General features: G+C 39.6%; 1 protein-coding gene across 1 annotated transcript in view; it reads left to right on the forward strand.

Moving 5' to 3' along the window:
• Positions 1 to 212: 212 nt before the first annotated feature.
• P58IPK (dnaJ homolog subfamily C member P58IPK) overlaps positions 213 to 12,500 on the forward strand; it is a 66,098-nt gene continuing 53,810 nt past the window's right edge. The window contains exons 1-2 of the mRNA XM_067158052.2: positions 213 to 391; positions 849 to 959. Coding sequence (XP_067014153.1) covers positions 310 to 391; positions 849 to 959 — 193 coding nt within the window. The 5' untranslated portion in view covers positions 213 to 309. The remainder of the gene's footprint in view (positions 392 to 848; positions 960 to 12,500) is intronic.

The following is a 12,500-nucleotide window of genomic DNA, read 5'->3' on the forward strand; positions in this document are numbered from 1 at the left end:
TAAGTTGCGTGTGAATTTATGAACGTTGCCGCTTCGATTCCTCACTGTTGTCAAGTGCCATCTTTGGGAAAATTTAGAACGTTATACTGGATGTGCGCAAACGTTCGATAGATAGCGCAACATACTACAACAAAAAAATCCAAAACGTTGTGAAGGCGCATCGTGTTCAGCCAATGAAAGAAGACCACGATCACCACGATTGTCATGGAGCCTTTGTATCGTGTCTTTGTATGATGCGAATGATAGTCTGTGAACGTCGGTGTTGTTGGAGCTTTGTTGTTTGTTGGAATTGCTTCGTCAAAATTGAAAATGGAATGTTTACAACCGGTGTTGTCATCTAAAATAGTTTCTGCATGGATGCTCTTTCTCATTTTAGATGGTTTATTCGACGGTGAGCACATTGAAGATAATGACTTAACCTAAAATTTAATTTATTTATATTGTCAAATAAATTGTATCTTATGATTTTTGTGACCTGTTGACTTTTGGTTATAGCATAATGTGTACATTCTATAGGTTTTTTTAAAAATATATTATTTGACATTGTTATGAGTATTCAGAAATGTTAACTTTCAGTTCTGTATTCTTTTGACATTTCCAAATATTTTGTGTATAGTGGAGATTAACTCTAATTCTTCAGTAAAATTTTAGTGATAACTGTATCGTCAATTCTGATTATATAAACTGGGTATTTATTAAACTATAGGATTTTATCTATTTGCCCTTGTGTGTTTGGTTGCATGTTATTTCTTTCATTTTCAATTCACCCACGTTTACCTTGAAAATGTTAATGTTATAATGACATAATTTGAAGTAATGTCTCTCGTTTCTTTTTTTTTTTTTTATAGTTAGTCTCAGTACATCACAAGCAGAAGTAAATAAGCACTTGGACCTTGGTCGAGAATTGCTCAGTCGTGGCCAGCTTCAAGATGCTCTCTCTCATTTTCATGCTGCAGTCGGTAAGTTCTGCGATCACTTCCGTCGATTGAGATGTTGATGGATGATAAAGCAACGTGACCTTGAGAAGGATCCGTTTGTTAATCATAACCATCTGGACAACCCATTTTAATTTTTTTGTTTACTTTTGTAATAAATGTCCAAATGTCCTTGGCTGCTCTGCTTTGCTGGTAGAAATTTACAAAGAGGGCCGCAAGGATTATTACATGACATGTTACTTTAAATGCTGCTATTCTCACCTAAAAATGATTGTGGATGTGTTCAATATGCTTGCCAGGGATCAACCCACCCACCCCTAGATTTACTTTTATAACCAAAAACACTGTTTTTGACGTCATAGTCCATTGCTTATAACGGTGATTGGTTCCCGTATGGAACAGGATGACGTCATTGACACCTAGGATAAGGCCGAGATTTTGTTACCAACCTTTGCAGAAGAAAAATATTATGAAGTGGCCAGTGAAGTATAAAATTAATATAATAGAGTTGGAGGGATGTTCCACCATTCAACACATTGTAAAATATATTAAATTTATTGGGCGAAGGCCGGTTTCAACTCCCTTGGAGTCATTTCATAAAATCAGCTTCATGGTCCGTATCGCACTTTCACAATTGCACAGATTCACAACTAAGTATTTTTTTATTTTCCATCTTGTCGATACACTAAATTGCTTAAGGCAACTTAGTGGTTAAAAGTGGTACTGTTTTGTATATTATTAACATCTTCAGCCACATAACATTGTTTAGATGAAAAATTCATATAATGACAAAGTATGAATGCTTTAATTTTAAGGACACTTCCTCTAAAGCATTGATACTTTTGTCATTACAGTAGAGTTTTGCTCAACCGACGTTCGCTTATCCGACACTCCGTGTTATCCGACACTGGTAGTCTTAATTTGAACTTTAGGTGGATGCAATTCTGGGACACGGGGTGTGGAGGGTGCGACTGTGGGACAAGCACTGGCAGTCATACGGTAGGATTGTTCAATGTAGTATTGGTTGGGTGCGGATGTTATACAGTAGTTTGCATATCCTCTGTGAGTATGGCGAGTAAACGTAAGAAAGTGATTGTTTCTGTGGAAGACAAGTAGAGTGGGTTAAAGAGACTGGCCAAAGGGGAAACTCTCCAAAAAATGGCTTCAGATTATGGTTTTGGACGTGTTACAGTGGGAGACTGGAAACATACGAGGGAATAAATTGAAAAGTGGTGCTCTACGGGAGCAACAAGTGATGCATTGAAAATTAGAAAAAACAATGAAAAATGTGAGTACGAAAAAGTAAGTGAAGCACTATTTCTTTGGTTCACTAAAAACCAGGAAAAGGGCTTATCAATATCTGGCCCCATTCTGCAAGAAATGGCGGTGTATATCCAGAAGGAGTTTACTAAAGAGACCCTAATTTTACTGTTAGTGCTGCGTGGCTTGATCGGTGGAATAAACGGTACGATATTGGGCAGCTTAATATCTGTGGAGAAAAACTGTCTGCTAAATCCGATGATGTTATGAAATTTAAAAGACAATTTCAAGAAATAATTCTTGCTGAAGGCTCAACCGGTGATCAGATTTTTAATTGTGTTGAGACTGGGCTGAATTTCAAGATGCTGACATCAAAACTCTTGCAGCCCAAGCCAAGACGTCTGCACCTGGTTACAGGCGTAGTAAGAAAACAGTACTGCTTCTACTGTACAATTGAATTAATAAGTCAATAAATAGAGTCCCCTAAAACATAGTACATAATACAGTATAGCCTTCCTGTTTGTTTTAGTTCATTTTCAAAGTTATTCCGTATTATCCGACATTTTCTGTGATCCGACGTACTCCAGGTCCCGTTTAAGTCGGATAATCGAGACTCTACTGTATATGAATTTTTCATATTTTCCGTGGTTTCCCATTTTCATACCAGGCAAATGCTGGGGCTGTACCTTAATTAAGGCCACGGTCGATTCCTTCCCACTCCTAGCCCTCTTCTGTCCCATTGTCACCATAAGACCTACCTGTGTCGGTGCGACGTAATGCAACTAGAAAAAAAATTCATCTAAACAGTGTTATGTGGCTGAAGATGTTAATAATATACAAAACATGTACTACTTTTAATCAATAAGTTGCCTTAAGCAATTTAGTGTATCGACAAGGTGGAAAATAAAAAACTTCGTTGTAAATCCCTTGGAGTCATCATCAGTTCTTGTTGAATATCAAATTGTATGTAGGCATCCCTAATGATGATTATCAGATTCCCCTTGATTTGATATTCAGCAAGAACTGATGATGACTCCAAGGGAGTTGAGACCGGCCTTTGCCCAATAAATTTGATATATTTTACAATGCGTTGAATGGTGGAACATCCCTCAAACTCTATTATATTAGTTATACGTCAGCACGGAAATGAAAATCATAACCTACGAAATTTTAAAAGTGTCAATTCCTCCTTTAATCTCGAGGCTTATGGCGTGAAATAAAATGCACATCCAGGCCAATCTGTCATGAGAACAGTGGTCCCTTTAGGGCCACACTCCCTTCGAGAGGCTCTCTTCTATTGCTGCGGCGCATACTGTCTGCACGGCAAGAAAACTAGTATAGCCATATGAAACCAACAGTTGGCGGCATTGCTGTTCCTTTCGGCACTCCCTCTAAGCCCTACTAGTGGGACAGTCAACTCCCGTGCGCCACCTAGTGGTGGCTCGTGTTACTAATTCTTGCGGGACAGTCAACTCCCGTGCGCCACCTAGTGATGGCTCGTGTTACTAATTCTTGCGGCCCTCTTTGTAAAGTTATGCCGCTTTGCCTGTGAAATAATCCGTTTTTATCTAATATAATAACTAGGCCTTTTTTCCTAAATATCAATTTACTGGAACTTGACCACCTCATTTCATTCAGAAGAAAATTTAAGACTTTTGAAGCTCTTGTTCTTTTCCTTTTGATGTAAGATTATATATATGAAATGGGAATAAAACATTTCAAAGGTTAACATTAATGCCAAAGTGAAAAATTGTTTTTAATTTTCACAGTAATTTCAAAATTGTACTTGTCATACGCATGTTGCCTGGCTCAATATATACGACCCAATATTTGCTGACAGAACCTTATGCTGGCACTGCCTGCGTTTGTCTGTTGTAGCTGCTTACTATTTCTTGGGAAGCCGAACCCAACAATTACGTATAATCTTTTCTAATGGTATTCACCATCTCAGATAGTACTGTTAAGGTAGTAATAATAATAATAATAATAATAATTGCTTTACGTCCCACTAACTACTTTTACGGTCTTCAGAAACGCCGAGGTGCCGGAATTTAGTCCCGCAGGAGTTCTTTTACGTGCCAGTAAATCTACCGGCACGAGGCTGTCGTATTTGAGCACCTTCAAATACCACCGGACTGAGCCAGGATCGAACCTGCCAAGTTGGGGTTAGAAGGCCAGCGCCTTAACCGTCTGAGCCACTCAGCCCGGCCTGTTAAGGTAGACCATCTTATGAAGTTGACTTATGACAAAGTAATCCACAAGATTTAAACACAGACCAAACCTCCAAAAATGGAGAGGTTGCGTGTTCTGGATGGCATTCCTGGGGACAGGTAATATTTTGTGAGACCCTGTAGAATAGTACCCCATCTTGCATAAAAAAATATTCAGAAGTGTTGTTTTCAAACTCGCTTGGTGTTTTGATGATAATAATAATAATAATAATAATAATAATAATAATAATGTTGATTTTTCCACTAACTACTTTTTGACGGTTTCCAAGGTGCCAGAATTTGGCCCCGCAGGAGTTCTTTTACATGCCAGTAAATGTTCTGACACGAGGGTGATGTATTTGAGCACCTTCAAATACCATCAGACTGAGCCAGGATTAAACCTGCCAAGTTGGGATCAGAAGGCCAGTGCCTCAACCATCTGAGCCACTGGCCTGGCACGTTAAGTTTTAAAGAAAACCCAGGCTTTCTGTGACTTTGAATCAGAAATCGACCTCCAACAATTGAATGGTAGTGACTTAAATGGAATTCTACACTCCATAAATGCTTGTGTGAATATGAGATTGTAATAGAAGTGTATGTCCAATCCTTATCCCATTTCTCTATGGGGTCGGGTATGAAGTGAGATGAATCTTTGTAGTGAGTTTTTAAAACCGGATGTCCTTTCTGACACTAACCTCTTCAGAGGAGTAAAATGAGATGAAAAGAATGACGTGATATGTGGTAGTAGGAAGGGAGAGGGTGATACCCGGTCCCAGCATGTAGGCTATTCCTGTCAAATAGCACCAGGGGGTCTGCTCAAGGCTGTACATGCCTATCTGATGGACGAATCACTATCAGCAGCGTCTTATGCCCTCACTCCATATGAGCACTGTGGAGAGGTATGGAATTTAATCCATGCTTTTGGCTTGTATAAATATATAGGCCTCATACTGGAAGTGATTTTTTAAAATTAAGAAATTATTTTATTTATTATTTAATTATTGTATGGCTGTTAGTGCTGCGAGTGTCCGAGGACATGTTTGGTTGCCTGGTGCAGGTCTTTCTGTTTGATGCCCATAGCTGATCGGTGCGTCTGGTTGTGGGATGATGATAATGGTGAAACCCAGTGTCGGCATGTAGCCTACTCCTGTTGAATAACACCAAGGGGTCTGCTCAAAGCTTTATGTCCCCATCCGAAGGACGAGTCAACAGCGTCATATGCTCTCACTCCATATGAGCACTGCGGTTGAGGTTTGGAATTTAATTCAGGGTTTTGGTATGCAACATTCTGATGGTGACATTTTTTCCACCAACGGGATTCGCGCTGGCTAACCATTACAATTAATGTTTTATCGTTCTCATACTCTGTTTTTTAGTTTCACTTTCAGATCCTGGCTATGCTTGTATTCTCCATGAAGAAATTTTACGGGTTTTAAAACTTCACTCCGTTTCCAGAAGCATGACAAATAGAACAACATTTACACAGTTTTCACAAGTTTAAAGTATTCCTCCAGCCAACCAACAGTTGTGTTAAATACGGTTGGACCCACACCTGTTTCAATTAAATTTGTCCAAGAATGAAACTATGAACATTTTAAACATAGATTTTCATTGCATTTGTTGATTGTATTTTATCTCAAGTTTTTTCTGTATCACTGTTTTTGTATATGTCTTTCATCTTTGCGTTATTTTTAGCTGACGATGACCTCTGGGCTATGTTGAAACATGTCCTGTGTAGCTTTTTAGCCAGACCATTTATCAAATGGCAAACGTGTGTTAAACAGGTGGACTTTATACAATTAAATTCTGTTAGAATTTTATCTTAGATAGCTGGCCTCCATGGCTCAGGTGGCAGTGTACCGGCCTCTCACCGCTGGGTTCCGTGGTTTAATCCCCGGTCACTCCATGTGAGATTTGTGCTGGACAAAGCGGAGACAGGACAGGTTTTTCTCCAGGTACTCCAGTTTTCCCTTTCATCTTTCATTCCAGCAACACTCTCCAATATAATATCATTTCATTTCATCTGTCAGTCATTAATCATTGCCTCAGAGGAGTGCGACAGGCTTCAGCAGCCGGCACAATTCCTGTCCTCTCCCGCTCCTTTATTCGTTCATCGTGAATTTCAGTCTGACCGGCTGCAAACTCTGTACACCACTTACAAACATTTTTGACATCCATGCACGACTCACCATACATTTCCGTCAATTGGCGGTGGATTTCAATCGGTTCAGTACCTTTTGCATTCGAAAACCGAATAACTGCGCGCACTTTGCTCTTGGCGGCAACATCCATCGGGAGCTCCATTCGCAATGGCTGCCAAGCCAAGACCGAGTGCCTCAGTGCGGCATTTGTATGTTTATATACGAGCACAGGAAAAACACTTCACAATGTTGTAACCAACTGCCACATGAACAGAGTTCTGTATTATTTTATTTTAAAAAAAGGATACCTTATTTTTGGGAATACCCTCGTAATTAAAACATGAATTTGGATTGCATTTTTTCGTCCTTTTCTGTCAGTTCTTAGGTCCTCTTTTGAATATTTTTAGGTCTTTTTACATGTTTTTTTTAAAGGCAATTTATAGGTCCTCAACTTCCGAGTCCTACTAATTACCCACTTCACAGCTTGTCACTTCATAATAAGATGTAGCTTGTTTGACTTATAATACATTTACAGTATTTCAAGTTCTTTATGCTATTGTAAGTGTTTGTGTAAAAATACGTTTCTAGATGATGATTCAAGAGTGTGGTAAACATACTCAAGCATCACTCTTATGTATCAAGTCTAGAGGCGCCTTTTTTCGCAGAGCACAAAGTCTCAAAATATTGTCAAAATTTTGCAAATTCGGCTGAAAATGTGAAACCTTTAAGCACAATAGTGAAACAATTGATGATATTGTGTGCAATCACTCTTTAATCCAAGAGGCATAATGAGAGGTTGTTTAGGAAATGATTAAGTTTCTCATCTAATAAAGCAATTTCCCATCGTACGACAACTTTGAACATCAGAGTATCCTGAACCATGCACAGTTATTAGGGATCTAGTTGATAGCTCATGTACAGCAGGTAAATGTATTGATGCGACTGCCATTCTCGTGTCCCTGAAACCAGAATATGGACACTTTATGGAAGCTGCAGTCAGGCTTTATATATCCCAGTCAGTGAAGTTGATATGGAGAGGTTATTTTCAACGTATTGTAATATGGGAGAACAACTCCCCTCACTCTCAGTAGTATGGGACTCATGGTATCTCTGTCTTTTTGAGACACGATTTATAAATCATGTACGTAGACTAAATTTTTTCCAAACATCCATGATTTGCTATTTTATGTAATATGTGTTTTCAGCAAAAGCATAACTCTCATGTTTCTTTTACTTCTGTAAAAAATAATTGCAAAAAAATAAAATATGCCATCAACTATCTTTTGATTTAGCTTTTACTACTTAGAAGTGGAAATAAAATTTAGCAAAATTAACTACGAATTACAGACTATGCATCTCATTGTTGAATTCATATTGACAGTCAAATTTCTTACAAAATTGTACAAAACTATTTTGATCCTCCTAATCAATACTATATATTTTTATGTCTAATTAAGACGATAGTTCACACATAGACATGTTTCAACCCGCCATTGGATCATTTTTGGTAAGACATGTATGATGAATTAAAAACATAGGAAACACACAAAATGAAATGTTAGTTAAAAAGTTTTTTAAAAAGCATAATGAAAGTTGAAAAACTGAAATGTTGATCGTTAAAACAGTCTTGAGGTTGAAGTCTTTCTGTTTCAGTGCTTTTTGTATCTGTATACTGTTGGCTTAGTTTTTGTGTTCCAAACCACCTGTGTTACGTAGCCCACTTGTATCACTCGTGTTCTCTGATTATGGAGTCCAGCTCTCGACTGACTTGCTTCCGCAATCAAGATACAAGACGTGTTGCTGCAAGGAAGTGGAGTCTTCCCAATGCCGGTTCGAAACATGTCTATTTATGTGTGAACTTTCGTCTTAATTGGACATAAAAATATATAGTATTGACTGGGAGGATTAAAATAGTTCTGTACAACTTTGCAAGAAATTATCGACAAAATAAAATAAAAATGGCAAAAAATATGCCAGGATAGCTTTTTTTTTTAATGACTAATTTAGGCAAAAATTTTCACTATAAACAGGTGCCTCTAATCATGTCCCACTAAATTTAATGCAGGGAAAATGGAAATATCCCAGGGAAAACAGATTTGGTTACTAGTGGGCACCTTGGAATAGAAGGATTGAACAATGGGGGTTCAGGATCAACGTAGAGAAAAGCAAGACAACAAGAAGAACCAACAGGAAAGAGACCTGAAGGAAGGCCTCGGAAGGAATGGATGGATACATTGGAGGAGCATATGGAGAAGAGAGTGGTGGAGAGACAGACAATGGTGGAGGTCCTTGATTCATAACCCGTGCTAGGAGAGAATTGGAAATGGGAAGTGAAGTAGAACCCCCTCTGGGTAGGGTGGGCGCAGATGAAGAATACACCCACGGTATACCCTGCCTGTCGTAGGAGGCAACTAAACCGGACGACAAAGGGATTTTGAATTTTGAACCATGAGATTACCTGTGATTGTGGACATCGTGGGTCTGCGTTTCAAGGAACACCACGGGTGTGAGTGTTGCCTGTGATTAGTACCACTGTATCCTGACTTTATGTCCGATCTTAGAGGATCGAATCAAGGAGGGCAAGCCCACGTACATGGCATTTGTAGATCTAGAAAAGGCATTCGATAATGTTGATTGGACCAAGCTATTTAAGATTCTGAAGGTGATTGGGATCAGATACTGAGAACGAAGAATTACCTACAATCTGTATAAAAATCAGTGTGCAGTGGTAAGAATTGAGGGCTTTGAAAAAGAAGCAGCAATCCAGAAAGGAGTGAGGCAAGGCTACAGTTTGTCCTCCCTCCTTTTCAATGTTTACATAGAACAGGCAGTAAAGGAAATCAAAGAGGAATTTGGAAAGGGAATCAAACCAAGGAGAGGAAATGAAAACCTTGAGATTTGCCGATGACATTGTTATTTTATCTGAGACTGCAGAAGATCTCAAGATGCTGCTGAATGGTATGGACGAAGTCTTGGGTAAGGAGTACAAGATGAAAATAAATAAGTCCAAAACAAAAGTAATGGAGTGCAGTTGAATGAAGGCAGGTGATGCAGGTAATATTAGATTAGGAAATGAAATCTTAAAGGAAGTTACTTGGGTAGTAAAATAACTAACGATGGCAGAAGTAAGGGGGACATAAAATGCAGACTAGCACAAGCAAGGAAGAGCTTTCTTAAGAAAAGAAATTTGCTCACTTCAAACATTGATATAGAAATTAGAAAGATGTTTTTGAAGACTTTTGTGTGGAGCGTGGCATTGTATGAAAGTGAAACATGGACGATAACTAGCTCAGAAAGAAAGTGTATAGAAGCTTTTGAAATGTGGTGTTACAGAAGAATGCTGAAGGTGAGATGGATAGATCGAATCACAAATGAAGAGATACTGAATCGAATTGGCGAGAAAAGATCGATTCTGCTAAATTTGACGAGAAGAAGACACCCAGGACTTGTTCAGTTGGTTTTTGAGGGATGTGTAGGTGGTAAGAACGGTAGGGGTAGACCAAGGTATGAATATGACAAGCAGATTAGAGCAGATGTAGGATGCAGTAGTTATGTGGAAATGAAAAGGTTAGCACAGGATAGGCTGGCATGGAGAGCTGCATCAAACCAGGCTATGGACTGATGACTCAACAACAACATGAGCGACACCGTTGGTCTGTGTTGCCTATGAGTAGTACCACAATGTGAGGAACACCGTGAGTGTACGATACTTATGATTAGTACCGCTACATGAGAAATGCCATGGATCTACTTTACTAGCGGCAAGTGCCATTATGAGGGGCAGGTGACCTGGATTTTTTTTTTACCCCTTTAGACAACAAATATCATTAATTCAGGATTGTGCTTTGAATGCAGCTTCTTGACCAGTATATACCGTTGTTTCAAGTTGGTTTCTGGGAAGGTGGGGCCTTGCGGGTCAGAACCACTGATTGTTTTAAGTTCATTATCATTGTTCGTCATTGTCTTTTTGAATACTAGTTAGCGGACTGATTTTGGAATTATTTTTAACTTTTAATATTGAGTTGGATCTGATGATTATTTTACATTCATATACATCCATTCATTCTTCATCATCAAGTTTTGCATTCTGGTCAGTGAATGAATTCTGGAATTTTAAATTTTCATTACATTTCGTACCATTAGGGGCTGATTACCTAGATGCTGGCCCCTTTAAACAACAATCATCATCATGAAGTAGAAGAGGATTGAATAAATCCAGTTTTGTCCCATTGCTTTTCCTGAGTTTGTATGACTTTCCTCTTATCCTACACTTCCCACACCAAGACTGAAGGTCTGTCAGGATGTCCTTCTGATGAAACTGGTTAGCAGTGATATGTTCTTCAGGAGCTGAGAAGAACTGGGATTGATGAGGGGAGAGCCTATCTATTGGAAAACGTGCCATAGTACTTTATGGTGCTGAATGCCGAACATCCAACCAAAACGCTGAACACCAATTTCAAGTCATGGTGATGCTCCTTAATCGACCACATAAGGAATTGATACAATTTGTCAGCAAATGGGCATCGCACCATTTATGAAGAAAATGCTGGAAAGGCATCTCTGATTGTACGGCCATGTTCTACAAGTAGCACCTTGCACTATTGCCAATCTCGCCTTCCACTTTGCCATTAATGTACGTCCACCTGGACGACCAAAAATGTGCTGGCTGTGTGGAAAAAGATCATGTGACGGCTGTTGGCTTGAGACCAAACAATCTCCGTAACTGCAGAACGGCGTTTAAGGACCTGAAGAGTGGGCTGTGCACTTGTGGGACAACACCAAGCAGAAGAACTGTATGAAGAAATGAAGATTGTCCTTGTCCTTTTGTGGTTTCATGTTATCTTTCTTTTGCTCTCTCTTTCTACACCACCCCCTGTGGGTGAAGGCGCAGACGAAGAATTCACCCACGGTATCCCCTGCCTGTCGTAAGAGGCAACTAAAAGGGGCGAACAAGGGATGATTAAATTAGAACCATGAAACTACTTGTGATTAGTACCACCACGCGGGGAACACCATGGGTCGCTTTTACTTGCGCGTAGCACCACTATGTTAGGTACCAAATAGGTTTGTGATTAGTAGTAAACGAGAGCGCGACGGCTTTTACAGTACCTGTGATTAGTAGCACTATATGAGCGACACCATGGGATGAGGGAACCCATGGTTCTGGCTTGGCTATGATTAGTACCCACTATTTGAGGAACACCACGGGATAGTAAGAGTCCCTGTGGTTAGTACACTTCTGTGATGAACACCACAGGTTTGCGTTGCCTGACAAATGCCATGGTTCTACTTTCCTAGCGATAACTACCATTGTGAGAGGCCGCGACTTGGATTTTGGACCCCTTTCGCTTGCAAGTATCATGGATTCAGTATTGTGCTATAGAAGCAGTCCCTTGGTCAGTACTACTGTTGTTCTATGCCACCTTCTGTGCATGTGAGGCACTGTGGGTCGGTTCCACTGATCGTTTTAAATTCATATCCATTCATTCATTCTTCATCCTCACGTTTTGAATTGTGGTCAGTGGATGTTTTTGGGCTTTTAATTTGTCATTTCATTTCGTACCATTAGGGGCCGATGACCTAGATGTTAGGCCCCCTTTAAACAACAAACATCATCAACATCATTATCTTCCTACACCATGTTTATTGTATTGTGCGTTTCTTTTCATGTTCCTATCTGTCTATATACCAGTGGCGTGTACTGAGGGCTACCAAGGCTATGAGTGAAGCTCTAACCTCAAATCTAAAGCACATTATATTGTAACATCTGGCACATTGTTCCATTTACAAAACTGAGATAAAACGTCGCTCTCATTCCTGAGTACAAGGCATCAGAGAGAGATGTTGCACCCCAAGCACTGCATCCCTCTCCCCTCGCCTCACCTTGCATGGCTTGCTGTTGAATGCCCAATAGGTGCGCGGACCGGAAGGATGGGTGTGCTAGTCTTCGGTCC

This window comes from Anabrus simplex, chromosome 14 (assembly GCF_040414725.1).
Source record: "Anabrus simplex isolate iqAnaSimp1 chromosome 14, ASM4041472v1, whole genome shotgun sequence".
In the NCBI taxonomy this organism is placed as follows: domain Eukaryota; kingdom Metazoa; phylum Arthropoda; class Insecta; order Orthoptera; family Tettigoniidae; genus Anabrus; species Anabrus simplex.